The sequence below is a fragment of the Benincasa hispida genome, chromosome 12 (genome assembly GCF_027475165.1).
Source record: "Benincasa hispida cultivar pf3 chromosome 12, pf3_genome.v1.1, whole genome shotgun sequence".
NCBI classification, from domain to species: domain Eukaryota; kingdom Viridiplantae; phylum Streptophyta; class Magnoliopsida; order Cucurbitales; family Cucurbitaceae; genus Benincasa; species Benincasa hispida.
In genome coordinates, this window is record NC_143489.1 from 77,521,212 (window position 1) to 77,543,298 (window position 22,087).

General features: G+C 31.1%; 1 protein-coding gene and 1 non-coding gene across 2 annotated transcripts; one reads left to right on the forward strand and one right to left on the reverse strand.

Moving 5' to 3' along the window:
• Positions 1–403: 403 nt before the first annotated feature.
• Positions 404–486, forward strand: TRNAL-UAA (transfer RNA leucine (anticodon UAA)). The gene has a single exon. It is a non-coding gene; the product is annotated as a tRNA-Leu (tRNA).
• Positions 487–7,845: 7,359 nt separating this feature from the next.
• On the reverse strand, positions 7,846–8,612 carry LOC150032213 (uncharacterized). The gene is made up of 3 exons (XM_090308445.1): positions 8,378–8,612; positions 8,037–8,182; positions 7,846–7,938 (listed from the first exon to the last, which is right to left on the reverse strand). The coding sequence occupies exons 1-3, from the start codon at positions 8,610–8,612 to the stop codon at positions 7,846–7,848; spliced, it is 474 nt and encodes a 157-aa protein (XP_090164571.1).
• Between the last annotated feature and the right edge of the window lie 13,475 nt (positions 8,613–22,087).

The window sequence follows — 22,087 nt, forward strand, 5'->3', positions numbered from 1 at the left end:
AAAAAAAAAAAAAACTTTCTGAAAATTCACAAATTTTAACCAATTTTAACGATACTGTTTTATTTGAAATTTCATCAATTTATACTGTACATAATATTTATGAACAACCAAAAGTATATGGATTTATTTAAGACTGTTTTTAAATATAGAAACATGAACCAAAACATTTACAAATATAGTAAAATTTTACTGTTTATATACGATAGACTGTGATAGATTACTATCTATGCTTCGCAGATAGACTATGATATTTTGCTATTATTTGTAAATATTTTTAGCAATTTTTTCATTTAAAATAAATTTTCTTTTTTTTTTTAATGAATTTTACAATTAAAAAGTTAGATATTTATAATAAGTAAATAAAATGAGAAATATTAATTTTCAAAACAAATGACGTAATTGAGCTGGTTTGCCCGAGAGGTTAAGGGGGAAGACTTAAGATCTTCTGCACATAAGTGCGCGTGGGTTCGAACCCCACAGCCAGCATTAACGGAAACCTATTTCCTTTTTGTTTTATTAGCTTCAACTATATCCAAAAAAAAGAATATAATAATGGAATCATGGATTTATTTTTAAATCTCACTTTTGTCCTTTGACTTTCAAATTATTCATACTTTATCCTTCATTATTGAAAATGTCTGTTTTAGTCTTTTAACTTTTAAACTTGTTTTATTATAGTTTGTGAAATTTTTTAAAAAAAGAAAAATAATCTCTCTCTTTATTTTTTTTTAACAAATGGACGAAATAGCTTCGAGTATGTGAACTTGCTCACACGAGATTTTAACTAGAAAAATTTGATGCGCAATGTACTTGAATTTATATTGATGGGTAGGTGTAGTATAATATCCTATATTTTTCCTCTCATTCTTTTCTCTCGAAGTAAATTTGTCGTGGGATCTTTAGAACTTGGTCGTGAAGGTAGATTATATTTGTCTCGAGGGCTTTGCAACTTATTCTTTGTTATATGAATAATTTCACAAAAAATATGAGACAATACATAACCTTGTAAACGTGAGAGAATCTGAGCCCAACGAATTAACGTTGTCTCCTTAAGACAATTTTACTCACTCTAGTGCCTAAGTTTCATGAGTAATTGTCTCTTAAGATAGGAAAAATTACCTTTCTTATGGAAGCAGCACATCATCCACAAGATCCAACGAACTATCCTTTGCCATAAATGGAAACTTCAATGACTTTATAAAAAGGGAGAAAGTTTTAATAGAAGAAAAGTGATCATGAAAGAGTTCTAAAAAGCAATTCGAAGAAGAGGCATATTTATAGACTCTTCTTGGTCATTTAAATAGGGTTGTCTCTTCTTCAAGTTATTATTTTCAAAATGACATATTCATTTATGAAACAACCCAACTCCACACGAGACTACGGTCATTACCATTTATTCCAACAATCCCCCCATAAATAGTAAATTGACAATTCAAGATAAAAGAAAAAAAATAAAACTTTTGGTATTTCTCAATGAAGAATCTGCATGGAGATAAGTAATAAACACTTCGAACTTCCCCTAGTGAACATCAATCGAGTTTACTTAGCTAATTAGTGGACTTGATGCCTTGAACTGTCAGTTGTTCTAGAGTAAATTAAGACAATTGAAGTCACACAGTTTCTCATTATAACAAAGTTTGTTCTCATAATTGTGTTCATTTTAGCCTTGAACAATGTCTGGTCTCATGAGTGTTTTAGGAAATTTGCCTTAAAATTCTCATAAAATCAGTCCCTTCACACTCACATAGGTGATTCCTATAAAGAACATTGTATATGCCTTTTCATAAATAATTATTCAACAACTTATAGAAATAATTAAAAGTATAATGCTTACCCTAAACCACATTTGCACTGTCTCATCATCCTTAGAATGGATAAACGATCAAAATTTCAATGCAGTGCTCATTAAGTTATTTAGAGGTCGGTTTGCCCATTGAACATAGATCTTGGGATCTCTAGTCAACTAAGTTGAGTTGCCTCTCTGATTAACTTTTTAAAATTATAGGCTATATTCTCATTCTTCTTGATGAACTTTCAACCAACTCTCTAGTTAGGTCTTTTGCAAGCGGATCTACAATATTATCTTTGACCTTACAGAGTCAATGTGATAATTCAACTAGAAAGTATTTTTCTTATTGTATTGTATCTTCGTCATAGATGTTGAGACATACTATTATTTACTAAAGAAGTATACGTTGTATTCATACGTTAAGAATACCATAAAAAAAAAAAAAAAAATTGTAGTCAACTCAAACATATGTAACTTTTTTAAATTGTTATCCAATATTCTAAAATTTGGATTATCAATTGGGAATATTCACTTTTCCCAAATACTCCCACAATAGCATAAAACATTCAAAAAGTTTTCAACTTTTCCATAATTGCCAAGGATTATATTTTTTTTTTTGTGCTTTTTTATATGAAATTCTCTCTCTCTATATATATAACGATATATAGGCTTAAATCACCATTGTCATACATATAATTGCAAAAACGCAAAATTAGTGGCAAACATAAAATAAAAATGGACTACCACAGATGCCCAAATGGTGAACTCATGCCAAATTTAGATCCACTGCTACCACAATTTACAAAATAACAAACAAAAAGAAATCCTAGATTTCAACTTCCTGAACAAAGTAATTTCAGAAGAAAGAATCTGTTTGGTTCTTTTTTCTTCTAAGAATAGCCAAAAGAAAAATACATAACAGAACCACTGACAGAGGGGAAAAACCCAAAGCACTTGACAATACAAAAACACTGCAAATTTCAAGGAAATCACGAATAGTATTCACAAAATAATAATAATAATCATAATAATCATTATTATGAAATTTATTTCACAAAAAAAATTCATCCAATTAAAATATTCACAAAATATTATCCAAAGAAACAGAGATTGAAAGCAGTGTGTTTGCACGAGATTTCCGAAACTTAATTCGTGAAATTTGAACTTTGGATTTGTATTGATTTTAGCATAGCAAGTACAATCTCTAATACATCATATTTTGATGCTTTCAAAATAAACTAAAATCTTTAAGCTGGTTGATCTTCTTAAATGATCGGCCTTTGGAGTTGTTGATCTTCTTGGATGATCGGCCTTTGGGTTTGATGATCTTCTTGGACGATCGGCCTTTGGGTTTGTTGATCTCCTTGGATGATTAGTGATCACACGAGGCTTCCGGAGAAACTTGTTTCGTGGAGTTCAACTTGAGTTGGTGTTATGTTGATGTTGATTTGATGTGATGTGGTTTGATCTCTAGTACTTGATCCTCTGATTCTCTCAATCAAATGCGTACGCTTGATTTGAGGAAGTGAAGACGTGATGTTCTTGGAGTAGAAGTCTTGGAAGAATGTTTGTATCTTCGAAGAACTTTAGTCTTCAGGTGTGGTTAGCTTCAGGAGTCTTCAGGTGTGATCAGCTTCAGGAGTTAGAGAGTCTTCTAGTTATTGGGAGAATTCTCGCTCGGTGTAGAATTTCTCTAGAGTGTAGAATTGTTGACCCGCTTGGAGTAGTCTTTGGGACTGTTGATCATTTTGGATCAGCCTGTAAGCTTTTCCTTGAGTTTGAGGAGATTGAATCTTCAACTGGTAGGTTGTTAAGATACAGTTTATTGAAGTCTTCTAATCTTCATACCTTCAAATAGTTTAGATCTTCAGTTCTTTAGAATTAGAGTGTTTTAGTCTTTGAAACTTTGAGAAGCTTCAGTCTTTAGCACTTAAGAGCTTGAGAGCGTTGGTTTTCAAGAATTAGAAGCTTCAATACTTGAATCTAAGGAGCTTAAATCTTCAAAGTTTTAATATGTCTTCTGATCTTTAGAGCTTTAGTATGTCTTCTGATCTTCATAACTTTGATATGTTTTTTGGTCTTCACAGCTTTGATATGTCTTCTAATCTTCAGAGCTTTGGTTAATATTTAAATGATCTTCACAACCCGAGTTACGAATTTGAAATATTCAAATTCAATTTTAGGTTTTCGATTGATTATATTTGATACAATTATAAACGTTTAATTTAATTGAAATTAAACGAAATTAGAAAATCAATTAATATTTAAATTATGATTTAAATATAAATTTGATTTATTGGTGATATTGATATTTTATTAATTTAATATTATTTTAATTAAAAAATTTAGTTAAAAATCATTTATAAATTGGTTTTATATAAATTAATTATTTTGAATTAATTTAAATAAAATGATTTAGGTTAATGGGCCACTAACATGTTTGATGGAATATCATCAAATTCCAAATGATTTTGGTGATGATCTTCAAGTTGGAGCTGCCCACCATGCAACCCTATACATTTGCATGTTTTTTACCTATATATTGAAGCTCCATGCATAAAGATCAGTGAGAATGCTGAAATATATTTTTTGAATTAATAACTTGAAAACCCTACTCTCGTACTTCATCAACAACTTGTTCAGTATTTCTACCACACATTCCAGCTTGAGCATAATAGATAAGATTTCGGTGATAGTCCTTTCGGTGATTCAAGCTCTATCTTGGTATTTTTCAGCTGATTTCGTGTTGGAATCTTCAAAAGTAATATGTATTTCAAACCCTCTTTTGAATATTATATGATCAACATGCTTAAAACTCAAATTAAATGTAGTTTAAGTGCTTATTGATATGTTGTCTTCCGTTGCATGATATTTCATTCCTTCATCTATATACATGTTTAAGCTACAGAAGATAACCTTGGATGTTAGTTTATTGGTATGTGGGTTTAATGGTACTAAATTTCAAATAAAACATTTCATATTTTATTAAATAAATAATTTTTTTGTACAATACAAGTACAAACTACAGAACCCTACGAGATTTAGGGCATCAACCCCAACAAATATAACTTTAACTTCAACAGATCACACACTCTAGAACATCATAGAAATAGGAAGAAACTATAAGTTTCTTGGTGTGTTAACTATGAATTATCCAGCTAGTTTGCCTATTGAGCATAAATCTTAGGATCTCTAGTCAACTAGGTTAGGTTACCACCAGATGACTCATTTCATAGGCTTTAGCCCTATTTCCCTCAATGTATATGTGACTTGCTCTCTTGACAATCCATTCATCAAAGGATCTGCAATATCTTCTTTTGATTTCACATAATCAATGGAAATTATTCCACTATAGAGCAATTCCATTATCAAATTATGTTTGCATCTAATATTTCGTGACTTGCCATTATGGATATTATTCTTAGCTCTCATAGAAGTCGCTAAATTGTCACAATATACATATTGCATTTATAGGCTTTGGCCACAATGGAATATCTTAAAGAAAACTTTGAAACCATTCAGTTTCTTCTTCTGCTTTATCAAGAGTTATAAACTCTAATTCCATAGTAGATCGTATTATACGCGTCTGTTTTGAAGATTTTCATGATACAGCTGTTCCACCTAAGGTAAAAATATACCCGTGAGTTGATTTAATCTCCAAGCTATCAAAAATGCAATTAGCATCACTAAATCCTTCCAGTATACGTAGATACGTCGTATAATGCAATCCATAGTCTAGAGTGTACTTCAAGTACCTTAGAACTCTAACTAACACATTCCAATGATCATGCCTATGATTGTTGGTGTATCTTGCTAACCTTCAGTATCGGGTCTTGTACAATTCATTGTGTACATTAAGGTACCAATAACTCTAGAATATTTTGGAAGAGATACATCTTCATCATTTTTTTTTTCTTCAACTTATAATTTGGATCAAATGGAGTAACAGCTGGCTTAATCTCAAAAAGATCAAATTTTCTCCGCACCCTATATATATAGTGAGATGGAGAAAGCATGTACCCACTTGGATTTCTTGTTATTCGAATTCTAAAGATAACATCAGCAAAACCAAGGTCTTTCATATCAAAGTTTGATATCAACATCCTTTTAATGGAATCAATAACACTTCTATTTGTGTCCATTATTAACATATCATCCACATATAAGCGAACAATGACATACTTTTGATCTGTAGTTTTAACATAGATATATTTATCACACTTATTTATCTTAAATCCATTTGATAACATAGTATGATCAAACTTTTCATGTCATTGTTTGGGTGCTTGTTTTAACCCATAAAGAGAGTTGACCAATTTACAAACTTTGTCTTGAAGTTCCTTAACAGCAAACTCTTCGGGGTGTTCCATATAAATTTCTTCATCTAAATCTCCATTTTAAAATGCAGTTTTTACATCCATTTGGTCTATTCCCAAATTTGGTAAAGTTGTTACTGTAATTAACATCCTTATAGATGTAATTCTCATCACTGGAGAATAGGTATCGAAGAAATTTGGCCCTTCTTTTTGGCAAAAGCTTTTAGCTACCAACCGAGCTTTGTATTTATCAATAGTGTCGTCCATCTTTAACTTTCTCTTAAAAATTCATTTACTCCAATTGGTTTACTTCCAGGAGGTAAATCAATCATATCCATGTATTGTTCTGTAAAATGGATTCTAGCTCACTATTGATAGCTTCTTTCCAATAAGGTGCATCAGGAGATGATACATCTTCTTGAAAAGTTTGAGGCTCACCTTCGATCATATAAGTTATTAAATAAAGTCCAAAAGAAGTAGCTTTCTTAACTCTTTTGCTTCTTCTAGGTTTAGACTCAAGATTTTGATTGTCTTTACCTTTCGAAGAGCTAGTCTCATTAATTCTTTTGGCACCAATAATTTTGTGTCCTTCCTCCTTTAAAGGAAAAATATCCTGAAAGAAATCAATTTCAATAGATTCCATTATGGAATTATTATTAATATCAGATATTTTTTATTTAATCACCATAAATCTATAAGCAGCACTATGCTTTGCATAGCCTATAAAGACACAATCAATTGTCTTAGGTCTAAGCTTGGTCCTTTTTGGTAAAGAAACTTGTACTTTTGCCAAACACCCCTACGCTTTCAACATTTTATAGGAGGGTAATTTCCATTCCACACTTCATAAGGCGTCTTATTAGTCTTCTTATGTGGAATTCTATTTAATGTAAAATTTGTTGTCAGCAAACCTTCCCCCCACAAATTGTGAGGTAAACCTGAACTATTTAATTTGCAATTAACCATGTCCTTTAAAGTTCGATTCTTTCTTTCAACCACACCACTTTTTTGTGATGTATAAGGTGTTGTAGTTTGATGAGTTATACCATTAACTTCACGTAATTCATAAAGTGATGATGATTCATATTCACCACCTCTATCTTATCTGAGCATCTTTACTTTCTTCTCAAGTTGATTTTCAACTTCTACCTTATATGTTTTAAAAACAATAAGGGTTTCATCTTTACTATGTAATAAATATAAATAACAATATTTACTATAATCATCAATGAATGTGACAGAATATCTCTTGCCAGCTCTTGTGGGAATACTTTTCATGCCACATACATCACTATGAATTAAATCAAGTAACTCATGACTTCTTTCCACATATGAACATGACTTTCTAGTAAACTTTGATTCAACACAAACTTCACATTTGTGTCTATTATCAATATTAAAATTTGGCAATAGTTCTAAGCATACCATTCTATTAAAAGAACGATAATTGACATGTCCCAATCTAGAATGTCAAACATCACACAACTCAACAAATATAAGTAGAAAGTTGATATTATTATTATTCTTTTGTATTTGTACCAATACATTCAATTTGAATATGCCATAACTTAGATAGCCTTTTTCCCACATACATATCCCCCTTTTTCTAAATAAATTTATCTGGCTCGAATATAAGCTTGAACTCATATTTGTTAAACAGGGTTCCTTACACTAGATTCTTTCAAATCTCTGGCACATGCCATACATCATTTAGCGTAAGTATCTTTCTAGAAGTCTATTTTAGTAGCTTTTGTCTTCCATAGAGGCGGTTGAAGCATATGGAATGAACAAATGTGCCAAATAGCACCAAATCAATCTATCAACTTTTGGTGTCTGAAGCCATATTTACTTCAGAAATGACGGGAACCAGATCGTCATTTTCCATGTCGTTGGCTTGATTGTTGGAATTGTCTCTTCTTGTGTCTACACACTGTAGCAATATGGCCACTCTTACCACAAACCCAACAATTTCCTAGAATATGCTTGCTAGGATCATTCTTTTGCCCATAATGCTTCTTGAAATTTTGCTTCTTGGGTTTATGTTTTGAAGCTTCGGCAATGTAAGTCTTGGCCTCAACTTCCAATGAAGTTTTATCTCCCTATTTGTTATCCTCTTCTATACGAAGCTTCATTGCAAGGTCTTTCATGGATAACTCCTTTCGCTTGTGCTTGAGTTAATATTTGAAGTCCTTCCAGGAAGGAGGTAGCTTTTCAATCACAATAGTAACTTAGAATGGCTCACTAATTTCTAATCCTTCACTTTGCAAAATACTGATGATAATTTGTAATTCTTCCATCTGATTGACTACCAACTTGGTATCAATCATCTTGTAATCTAAGAATTTTTCCACGAGGAATTTCTTAATACTAGCATCTTCCAACTTGTACTTCTTGTCTAATGCCTCCCATAATAGTTTTAATGTATCGTAGCCATTGCAATAGACATTATACAAAGTATCCTTAAGAACACTAAGTATATAATTACGATATAAGAAGTCTAAATGCATCTATGCTTGCTTCGCAGCTTCCGTTTCAGGAATTATAGCTTCTAGTGGGGTAATTGGGCAATCTTCCTTCAAATATGAGCAAGATTCAACGTGGTGGGGTAGAAGATCATATTTTGTTGTCATCTCTTAAAGTTGTCTCCCTTTAACTTTTTTGGTTTTTCTGTATGAGGTTTGAAAATGCGCAATCCCATCATGGTAGAAGTAGCGACATTGGTGGAGGACTTTGCAACCACCGGTTCAAATATAGTAATTGTTTTCAGATTGTTGGGAGAAAATGGTATATATATATAATTGAATACACTAGCAAACTGATTACATCTTAATTACTAAAAACAATACACTCAATGTATAATATTCAAACTCAAATGAAAGCTAAATGGTGTAACAAGGCTTAGATATGAAAATTATCGAAGACTTGAAAGAACCTCAAAACCTTTGGAGAATCAAATCGTAGCCGAGGCACACTTCTGATAAGCGTTGTCCTAAAGACAATTATTCGCTTTGCACGGGCTGCAAGTAGACTATAACGATCGTCTCAGCAAGATACAATGACTAACTCTAGTAGAATTGCAACCTCGAACCACTCGGATCTAGCAAAACTCTTGGACACTTGCTCTCAACTCAACTCAACTCAACTCAAATTAAGAACAAAAGAAATAAAAAAAAAAAAGAAAAAAAAAAGAAAGAAAGAAAGAAAGAAGAGAACTCTTCACTTTAGTATGGAATGCTACAAGTGAAGAACCAAGTTATTATTTATAGGCTAGCAACTTAGTAACTCTCCAAAATATAAAAATTGAAATATTTATCAAATTCAACCCAATTGAGTTGTTACTTGACAAAAACAAAACATAACTCATTCAAATTGAAGAAACTACAAATTTAACTTTCACACATGTTAAATTTACACATAAAACATCATTTTAATTTGAAGTTTCAATCCAATTTGAAAGTTTCTAAACAATGAATTTAATCTACACAATTAAATTCATTTTATGTTTCAAATCTTCACCGAACTTTCACTTTCTTTCACTATATATATCCAACATCAAGTGCCCTTCAAATTGAGCTGAAAGTCTCTTTTAGATTAAACCAAGTTACCCCACCAATAACAAAGTGCTAATGGATGACAATGTTTTTCCTTTCAAAATTTGGAAAATTTGGTTATATTTTCATGAGCATACAGCAAGTTTGGATTGACTTTCTAAGTGTTTATAAGTGAAAAAAATATATATTTTTAAACACTTAAAAAGTCAATTCAAAGGGACCTACATATATTTTTTATTATTGTTGTTATTTAATATCCAGAAGTCATTCGAAATTTTCTAAAAATAGATCAAAGTACTTTTAGGACAGTTATTTAACTAAGAAGTAGTTGACGTAAAAATACCTCTAGTACTAAACTTATCCCAAGTATTTTCTTTTATCTTTCAACTTCTTAGTTTACATTTTAGATTTGTGATGATTTGGTAGATTTTCTTAAAAGAACTGCACCAGTGCTTTGGATTTAGCTCAACATCAAAATCTATTAGATTGAAAAATACATTTCTACATCAAAATCCTTCATTATAGACATATTTTATAAATGTTCTAAACTTTAAATTATTTCATGGAAGGTTTTTAGACATAATTTTAGATAATTCTAATATTTTCAATTATTTTAATATATTTGAATTTTCTTTTTTTTTTTACTTTTACGTTTTGTTGGTAAATATACATTTCCATTTAATGCATTCAATATGGGATTAATAAAATTTTATTTTCCAAAATGACACTTATTAAATTCAATTTATTTATTGATTCAAATACAAAGATGAAGAATACAAGATAAGTCCTCACGGCCATTCAATCTCTCTTCATTGCATTTAAAGAAAAATCACACACAAAACACATTCTTTTTTCTTCTTCTCTCTTTTTACACAGAATTAAGCTTGTTTGGAGTCTGTTACAAGGTTTATACAGTTAAGTCAACTCTTTAATTGCTTTAATCATGTGATATTCCGGTATTCATTGTATCATGTGGGAGTTTTTTTTTTCAATTGTCGTAGCTGATTTTTTGAAACGGAAACGATATTTTTTAATTGAATTAATGAAATGAATCTAATGCTCAAGATACAAGATGTGAAACAAAAGAAAGCTTAACGACCAGTGAAAATACAAGAACATAACTAGATCAAACCAAAAAGAACTTAGTTAAGAAGAAATAAATACATTTCAGTTTAAGCTAATATCTTGAATAAAGTAATAAGTAAGGCCGTGTGGTAACCATTTTGTTTTTTCGTTTTTGTTTTTAAAAATTAAGCATATATCATTCATATTTCTTAGCATGATTTGCATTTTTCTTTTGAATTCTTAGCCAAATTTCAAAAACAAAACAATTTTTTAAAAGCTACTTTTTTTACTTCCCAAAATTTGACTTGGTTTTTAAAACCATTGGTGACAAATGAATAATGAAAGAAGAAATTTGAAGGTAAAAGTAGTGTTCATATGCTTGATTTTTAAAAATAAAAAATAAAAAATAAAATGATTACCAAACGAGACCTAAATAATTTAGAAAGAAATAACGAATCGGTTAGCAAGCACATTATTGAAGTGACATAACCATACTCTTATTAAACTAGTAAAAATTTTCAAGAATCCAACTCTATTCGTGCCAACATCGACCAATTTTGAGGGGAAACTGAAAATAGAAACTCCAAATACCTTCCTATACTAATTCATCACAAATTCCACAAAACATATTCCCTATGCATTCGAATCAAGCGAATGCCCTACATACTAGATAGACATTCCTTCCCCTAGTAACCAAATAGATTAGGATGTAGTTCACAATTCAGATTCTGTTTTATGTTTTCATATTCGCTAAATTGAGCGAATATATATTTGGTAGACTACCCAAATCTTATTTCTAAAAACTATTTTCAGATTCTATGATCCAAATAGTATAAATTCTTAAAACAATATTTTTATATTTTCTTGGTATCCATAATTTGAATTTTAAAATTTAAAATGTAGAATTATATTAAATAAATTTAAAAATATGTAATATCATGTTATAAATCCAATTCAAAATTTTTAATTAAAATATATATTATGTAATATATTAAAAATTAAATTAGGTTAAATTATATCATAGGGACTATCTATTTCGAAGCTTACTCCAAATCATAGTGACCAAAATTTCAATATTTTTATAAATTTTATAATATTAAAAAAACAATAATTATACAATTTTTTTAACATAAAACATGTTCATAAATAAATTGACAATAAATTTTTATCAACTAAGGGTAGAATTCAAAATCTGAATTCTCAAAAAAAAAAAAAAAAAAAAAATCCTATTTTCGTTTAATCCCTAATGTTTGAAATTTCTGTATTCAAATTCTCTATCAAGCCAGGTAAATTCGAGCAAATTCTAAATCAACGAATATAGAGTAGAAGGCCTCCACATTTGGCCTCAAATCTGACACAGATGAGGCAACGAACATTGCAATCCAAAACCAGACATAACTATGAGCGACAGATGAGATGAAAAAATGTGAGATGTAGTAGGAGTACAAGTATTGGAGTGCAATAGATTTTAGATCTCAAAAACTTGCTGAGGATAGGGATGGACGTCCGATTGGAGCGCTGCTGTGGCTGGAACAGCACTGGAAGTCCGAGCGGAGAAGCTATGCTCAACGATCAAGCGGCGGATCTGTGTTGAACAGATCAAACGACGGAGTTGTATTGCTGAGCGATAGAGTTGACGGTTCTGCTACACAAATCCGCTGCAGATCCCTACTTCTCCCTCATGGCGACACTGATCGAAGACCTAATCATCACTCACTCATGGTGACGCTACAGCCTACTGGCAAAGAACGAAAGAGGAAGAGGGCATGAAATCGATTTCTTCCTTTATTTAAATCACTTTTTTTTAGTTAAAAAATAACAATTAATTTTATTTACAATAATTAATAAATTTATGACATTTAAAAACGGTCATTCGGAAATTTACATTTTTTTCTGACCAAAAATGTGTATTTTTTACATTTATGACACTTTTTTCACTCTCCAACCTCATTTGACTATACCATTATGTCATTGAAATTCATATTTGTTGTAATATTCCAATTTTCATGGACTACATTTATTGCATAATTATGATTACAAATCTTTTTTCTATGTATATTGATACATGTCATTTCGCAGGTTGTTGGGCCTTTATTTGTGCACTTTTATTTAGAAAATTGGACTTTTTATGTGTTTTCCCTTAAATTTTGTCTTACCGAGTTTAAATGAGCTTAGAAGGGTCTTAATGAGTTTAAAAGTTATTATTTATTGATTTTGAGGTGATTTTATGGATTTTGGCAAATGAATTTGGCCACATTGCTGATTTTGGTATGATGCGGCCACATTAGTAAATTTGTTGTGGCCGCATCAGTGAACCCTCATTTTTCAAATTTCGAACAAGTCAATTATGGTTGCAATTTTTCACACTTCAATTAGTTGGGCAATCCCAATTTTACCTAGTAAATTCTCAGAACATGAATCTCGACCCTCCTTAACCGATTTGGAGTCTATATAAAGAAGATGAGTCCTTCATTTTTGAAATACAACTCTCCACCATCGAGTCCATTATCACTCTTCACCGTTTCTATCATTTAATCAGCTCTTGAGACATTTTGTCAGCTTCTTAAGTCAGTAGCCTCAAGAACGAAAGTTCCTCTAAGTCATCACGACTCTAGGTCATCTCATCCCGTGAAAGCGTGTGGTGGGGAACGATTCTTCCTTGAAAAGGGGGAATCATCCTAGAAAAAACTAAGGAATTGAGGACTTATTCCAAGCCCTCTTGAGTTGTATTTTTTCAGCATTTTTATTCATTTATTTCTCGCAGTTCTTTTATTTTATTTTCACTAGTCAATTTTTACATCGTAGTGATGATTTATGATTTAATAAAGTTCATTATTTTATCATCTATCACGGTTTAAATCTTCCTAAAGGTTTGGCAATGCGGATGCCCTAAGGTCGTTATGGCTTAGGTTATGTAGCTCATCGCACCACCACTTTGTTTTTACACATTCTCTTTTAAAAGATAAAATCGATAAGTTAAACTGGTCACTTAATTTAACGATCTAGTGAAGCTCTAATACTGAGAAGATTAGGGTGTAAGCGGATATCACAGAGGGATATGAGACTTCGAGCCTAGAAATAGGACTATCGCATCACCTTAGAAGTAAGAGACACCATATGATAAAGAAACTAAACTTGAATTAATCTAAGATCCAGCTAACCATGGAAACATTAAGCATTAACTGCATTGACCTCCTAAAGGAATTCGACACACGACCAAATAAATGTAGTTTTCTGTTCATGTGTAACTCCCTGTTAAGGCATCACTTAAGGCATGGCACACTACTACAAAACTGGGTTTTAGTGTCGGTTTAAAACTGACATTATAGGGGTACAATGTCGGTTGCAAACTGACATCGAAGATCATTTTATAAAAGGTCTTTGATGTCGGTTGTTTTTAGTGTCAGATTTAAACCGACATTATAGCTTATCGAAATTTCAATGCCAATTAACTTCAATTTTGATTGAAAATTGACATTGTACACCATCTTCAATGTCAGTTGAAAACCAACATTACACCATCTACAATGTTGGTTTTTTACCAAATTCTTTTCAATAATTGTCCAATATTTTTTTTACGCCTCATTTTTTAAAATGTCCAATCTATTTTTAATGTCAGTCAAATAGTTAAAAACCGACATCAAATGTCCTATTTTGTGTCAGAAATGTTCATCGTATTTTATTAAAAAAAATATTTAAAAATTTGTGTATTGTAATGCGTGCCTGTTATAATAAATGCATATTTAATGTTTTGCATGGCAAGCCAATAATATTTCTTTTCCAATGTACAAAACCAAAACCTAAAATATAGCAATAGACACTACAATACACTCTACCACAAAACTAAATACAAAGTTACCTAAAATATAATAACATACTTCCATAAAACTACAATAAAGAACACTTCTATAGTATATATAACAATTTGTCCATCCACAAACAACAATTAGTACTTTTGATCCATTCTATAACTACTTATCAAATATCAATAAACACACTAACCAACACTCGTATATCGATAATACACTTCCATAGAACAATAATTAAAATTATCATGTCCAACACTCATATGGAACCCATCCACCCATCCACCCCTCCAAAACCACAATCAAAATTACCAAATACTTCTATAATATTAATAATCATCTGTCTCTTCACAAACATCAATTAGTACTTCAATGAGTACTTATACCAAATACCCATAAATAAAAAGGAAAAAAAAAAACTATACACAAATCTTCCAACAAAAAGATCATGGTTAGATAATAATTCGTCTATCCACAAACAATAATTAGTACTTTCAATTCATTCTAAACTTGCATATTTTACTCAAAACTCATCAAGATTCATTATAAACTAGCATTTATATTATATAAAGAAAAAAAAAACAATAAGTGCAGCCTTACACAAATTGGCTAATAAAACTTGCCCATTGTGTTCAAACTATGTCAATCTCTTCTTGGATATATGCATTTTTTGTATGGAATTAAAATATATATATATATATATAAACTCAACATAAGTTTATATCATTTATTAAATTATAGTTAGCATATAAAAAATAAATAATTCACACACGAGACTAGTAATGAGAGTACTAGAATTATGCACTATTTCGTGTATATACTTTTGCACGTAGTACTCGCACCCTATACAATCTAGACGGGGACACTGCATGTAAAGAAATTGAAAACAATTATTCTTATGTTTGAATGAAAATAAAATACAAAGAAAGCATATTAGATGGCCATGATGTAAGTTCGAACCATGGCCAAATATCATTGGGTTTCTCCTTTTATGGTCAGCCCTATGCCAAATCTTCTCTAGAAAGCATTTCCACCTGAGCTGATAATATTAAATTCATGGCTAAAAGAACTAACAATTTGCACAAGTAACATCAATTGACTGACAACTATGAAGCATAGACACAAATACAGCTACACGATACAGATACGATCGGGTACAGCGATTCGTCAATTTCTAAAAAACTAAGGTACGGATACATCTAAAGATGCATCATTTTTTATATATTTTTTAATATATATATTTCTAAAAAACGAAGATACTGATATGTCGAAGATACATTTTCTTTTTCTTTAAAAAAATCTAGGATATAGATAACTTTAGCATACAAGTTAATAACAATGGCACAAAATAGAATACAAACACTAAAATATAATACAAAAAAAAAATTAAACAACAACAACAACATCTAAGATGTTGAAGTACAATAGTTAATAAAATGCAATAGAAAAGTAACTCATATGGAAAAGAAGAAGAAGAAGAAGATTAGAGGAAGAAGTATGAAGATAAACGAAGAACTTCTTCATTGAATTGTTGAAGATATCCAAATGGTTTATATTTTGACGGACTTTGTGGGGACTCAAATGTGAAGATGGAGATTAAATGATTCTAGTCTAGGATTTGGTTCGTTATTTATTTTTCCTTTTAGTTTTGGACTCGAGTAGTGAGCTTTTTAAATAGGTTGCCTAGTTTAGATTGGAAAAGATTAGATGAGTTGCTTGTCTGTTTTCTTTAAAAAAAAAAAAAAATACGCGTAGAAATGGATATGTCAAATCGTGTGTCAGATGCGTATCTGAGAAATATCTGAAAGTATCGGTATCTGATACATGTCTGATACGGATTCTCTGCCTCACATGAAGTATCTGTGCTTCATAGACTGAAAAAAAGATGAGTTCATTCTTCTAAAGCATGTCATGAAGAGATGAATGTACATACAACTTATATAACAAATAATATCTCCATAAAAGTCAAGCGAAATTAAAATCTTATTAGATACAAACAACTTTTATTGATGTATCAAAATAAGAGTATGAACTTACTTTTAGAAAACTTTATTGTATTGGAGAGTGTTTTCAACGGCCGAATAAGAGAGCTAAAAGTTAATGAAACTCATATTACTAAAATATAAAACATCACTTCAAATGTGATATTGGTTGATACTCAACTACTAAACTTTGTGTATTTAAGATTTTGAGAACACAACTCGAACATTTTTTATGCAACTTACAGTTTTAGTTACTTAAACAAGCTTGGGTTCTTACTGAAGAGTGTTTAAATGGCTTCGTAACTATTTTGAATCTACAAATATGGGATTCCAAGTGTTAGAGACAAGTCCAACAATTTTAAACTAGTTCAAAACAGAGTTTATGTTGGATTTTATGTCTTAAAACTCGTGGTTTACAAATAATAAACATATTCTATTTTACAATAAATTTATTATTAAAGTATTCAGTAAAGATGTTATTGAATATGTGAATTGCATTTAAGAACCTTAGATCCAATAAACTAAGAACCCCTGGCTGTAGCATGAATACTTGAACTATATATGGAGACATAAAAGTTGATCAAATTCGAGTAATAACTAAAATGGTCTATAAGATAGAGATAAGGCTGGGTACCTTATCCTATGGACACTATGGATGTGGTCCACTTTGTATTTGATACAAATGATGTGATCCTGAATCCTTCATATGAAGACATGCGAGTGGGGACGTCCTATGTAATGAGTTAGCATAAGATCGAACCGCGAAATAGTCACTTTTACTTTATAAAGTCGTTTACTATTAAAATTGACTATTTCAATATGATGACCTAGGTAACTCGTTCTTAATCCTTAGCCAACTATGAACTTCTGTTTATTCGAGATTATCCTTTAATCTGCATGGGTGAGAGTGACTCGAGTTCGTCGACTCAATAAGCCTACCATTTTAGAGATAAGACCGGATAGATAAATGGAGACATAATCCTGTAAGATAGAATTCACTCCTAGCCAATTCTAGGGATAGTAGATAGATTTTTTTCTTAATTGCTGACTCCAAGTCTTAAACAAAGGACCCCACCCTCTCATTGGCCCGAGAGGGACTCGATTTAGTAGTTGGACCACAAACCAATTGTTCATTAGAGGATCGATGGGACTTAAGAAATAAGATGTAATTACAGGAGTAGAACGTTAATTTTGACTCAACTATAATTAGAACAACCTGTGAAGAATCGACTTACTAATCATAGTTATATCGAGTGGTTAGAAATATATCTATAGTAAGGAGAGTGCAGCTACTGGGCTATAGAGAAGTGTCCTGATCGTTAACAGATATTGGTTAACTGGGTTAAAGAGTTAGCCGATTAATCTTGAATTGTTGGAGCTCATAATCTATAGGTCCATTAGGTCATCTGCTAGCTCATATCGGACTATACCTTAGAATAGTGTGATAAGAAAATTTGAAACATTTAAATTCTATTTAAGAAGTCGTTAATTATATTTGATGTACTTAACGTCTTATCGTTTAATTATGAATTAAATAATAAGGGGAGTTGAAAATATTTAAATATGATTTAAAGATCAAGCAGATAAATAGGGGTTTATAGTCAGAATTGGTATAAATTAATTAATTATTTAATATTTGATATTAAATTAATATTGTTAATTAGATTGTTTAATTAATTATTTAAAATTATTTTTTTAAAAGTTAATTATTAGAATTAGTTTTATTTAAAATTAGTTTTAAATTAATTTTTTTCAAGATTAATTATTTGAATTAATCCTATTTAAAATTAATGAAAATTTTTTAAAAGGTGGATTATGACTAAACCACCTTTACACCATTTTAAGACACATAATTCCACTTATTGTTTAATCATTAATTTTATATAAGAGGAATGTATATTTTAATTAAATTAAATTTTAGAAAATTTTAGTCTAGGATGTCAAAACTGGTTCACTTTAGTATGTTAAATTAATTATGCTTTATGGATGTATATTTTAATTAAATTAAATTTGTTTGTGCATAAAGTATGGCATATAAATTTAAAATCTCACCATAGGATAAACGTGTCTCATACATTGAAAGTATGTTATACGTGTTATAATATATAGTATGCATATATAGGATTTCATGAGAATTAATATAAGTTGTTATATTAATTTATGAAATATTTGATGTATGTTATAGATATTGTCTAAGTTATAAGTGTTATAAAATGAATTAGACTTTTAAAATCTATAACAAAGAAAATTGCATGCTTACATAGGGTTAACAAACACAACCTTTTTTAATATTTGAAATAGGTCAATAACTTGTAAAGCTAAGGTTACAAGAAAATTCACCCAGCAAGATCATTTCTAAGGCTGGAGATACTTAAGTTGACAGTTTACAAAACACCTGCTACCTGAGAATCGAGCTGGTATTTGAGTTAGGTTAACTTGATTTTATGAGCATGTGTGAGCGATGTGACATTTTAAAGAGTTTATCACTTAGACATTGTAGGTTAAATCCAGTATAAAAGTTATATTCGGATAAACACCTAGACTTAGGATATATTTAATTAGTTGAAATATGCCTAAGTAAAAGTATACCTAAACCATCTAGAACACTTCAGTTGGAGAAAAATTGTATATATGTATATTATTTTTAACTCCCAGGTCCCTAAGAGTTCACATCATAAGATCCATGCTCGATTTCGTGTCACCCTGGATGCAGCCTCCATTCAGAAGTGTTTGCATGAGTCAATAGCAAGGTGAATAAGGGAAGTTGTTCATAGTAAGTGGGAGAAGGAAGTGTGTCAACACATCCTACGTCGTAACATGGGGATCGTCCTATAGCGTGTCAGCATGGGGATCGAAACAACACAAACTTCATAAATGAATAGGGCCTCTTAGGTCCGTTCTCAGCATTGTCTTTCCATTCAGTAGCTTGTTAGGATTGATCTCTAGGATCTGAAAATGGAAGATTACACTAACAAGAATTACTTAGTGTTAGTAAATTCTTGATCAAAGGAGCAGTAACTAAATGTTATATGAATAAGAGTTATTCTAGTATTAGTACTGAGTCAAGAATGTCTTCGTTCAGTGAAGGAGTAATTGACTACCCCTTGGTAGCAATTATTCTGACTACTGAAGTATCATTGTAAAATTAATAAATTATATGGGTACATTATTTTACTTTTGCTAAAACCTGATTGAATTTAACAGCAATTCACTAAAAGAACTTGTTTATATTTTAAACATGTCTAGTTCATTAGTTCAACTACTCGCTTCTGAAAAATTAAACGAAGACAACTACACAACTTGGAAATCAAATCTAAACACGATACTAGTAATTAATGATCTTAGGTTCATTTTAACAGAGGAATGTCCTCCAAATCCCCGCTCATCAATAAATTGGAATGTTCGGGATACCTATGATAGATGAACTAGGGTCAATGATAAGGCCCGAGTCTATATCATGACGAGCATACCTGATGTTCTGACTAAGAAACACAAGAACATGGTCACCGCTAAGGAGATCATGGATTTGTTATAGGCAATGTTTGTACAACCATCCCCATCTATCAAGCACGATGCTCTTAAATATGTTTACTTAAATATGTTTACAACTCCTGCATGAAAGAAGGAACCTCTGTTAAAGAACATGTTCTGGATATGATGATCTATTTCAATGTAGCAGAGGTGAACGATGTTGTCATTGATGGGAAAAGTCAGGTTAATTTAATCATGGAGTCTTTTCTGAAAGAGTTTCATGCAGTTCTGCATAAATGCCATGATGAACAAGATTGAGTACATCTAACTACTCTCTCAAACGAGCTCCACATATACCAGTCTCTTATGAAGACTAAGGGACAAGAAAGAGAAGCAAATGTTGTTATCTCAAAGTTCCAAAAGGGATCATCTTTAGGAACTAAGTATGTACCTTCCACTTCAAAGAATAAGATTACTCAAATGAAAAAGAAGGGAAAGGGAAAGGTAAGACTCCTGCAATCCGCAAAGGTAAGGGAAAAGCTACAAACAAAGAAAAATGTTTCTACTGTAACAAAGACGGATACTGGAAACGTAACTACCCAAAATACCTTGCCGAGAAGAAAGTTGAGAAAACAAAACAAGGTAAATATGATTGACTCATTGTTGAAAAATGTACATTGGAAAATGATAACTCTTAAATTTGGAATAGGAGAGGTCGTCTCAACAATGAGAGACTTAAAATTGTTTTTAGAGATAGATTCATTTGACTAGAAATTGTACTTTAAGTTCCTAATATGAGAAGGAATCTAATATCTATCTCTTTTTTGTTAGAACAAATGTACAAAGTATCTTTTGAAGTTAATGAAGTGTTCGTTAGCTCAAGAGGTGTTCAAATTTGTTCTACAAAACTTGAAAACAACTTATATGTGTTAAGACTAACCAAGGCAAAAACTATTTTAAATAGTGAGATGTTTAAAATAGCCGAAACTCAAAATAAAAGGCAAAAAGTTTCTTCTAATACCTATCTTTTACACTTGAGACTTGACCACATTAATCTCAATAGGATTGGAAAATTGGTCAAGAGTAGACTCCTGAGTCAGTTAGAAGACTACTCTTTACCTCCATGTGAGTCATGTCTTAAGTGTAAGATGACCAAAAATCTTTTACAGGAAAAGATCTTAGAGCTAAAAAACCCTTAAAACTCATGCATTCAGATCTCTATGATCCAATGAATGTCAAGATATGAAGAAGGGATGAATATTTCATCAGTTTTATTGATGATTATTCAAGGTATGACTATGCTTACCTAATGCATCACAAGTTTAAAGCCCTTAAAAAATTCAAGAAGTATAAGGTTGAACTTGAGAACATGTAAGGTAAAACAATTAAAACAATTAAAATACTTCGATCAAATCAAGATAAAGAGTGGTTGAACATGAGCTAGACAAACTACCTAATTAACTAACTAAACCTAGACCCCCTCAAATAGACCCAAGGGGGAAAGAGTTGGAACACACCTAAACTAAAATTAAAATATTACGTAGTATTTAAAGACAATTTACAAAATGAGTGTTTTTTTCCTAAAAAAAACTCTTTAGCAATTGACCAAACCTCACTAGGGTATTTATCCACACCCTTAAAAGTCCTACTATTTTGCTCCCCTACAAAACCCAAACAATAGCACACACCCCCACAGGCCACAAAAAGCAATAATTCTCCCTCCTAGGTAGATTGAGGAACACCACAATTATAGCAACAACATCTCACTAACGAGCGAATGGAACGCCAAACTCCTAAACAAAACACTCCCAAACAGAGCTAGCAAACTCGCACACCAAAGAATATGATCCAGATCTTCCTCCGCTTTCCAGAAAAGACCGAGACGCTTAAGGGAGAATGGTCCACAAGACTCTGTAAAAAAGACTTACAAGAGAACCCCTCTAAAGGATTGAGTCTCTAAACCCTCACATCCCTAAAGGAGTAATTCTCAAGCAAAGAAAGAAGAGAAACGACATCCAACATCTCCTTATTGGAAAGGTTACAACGAAACTCAAAAGAAAAGGAACAAGAATTCCCTAACCACACAAGAAAGTCAACAACAAAATGG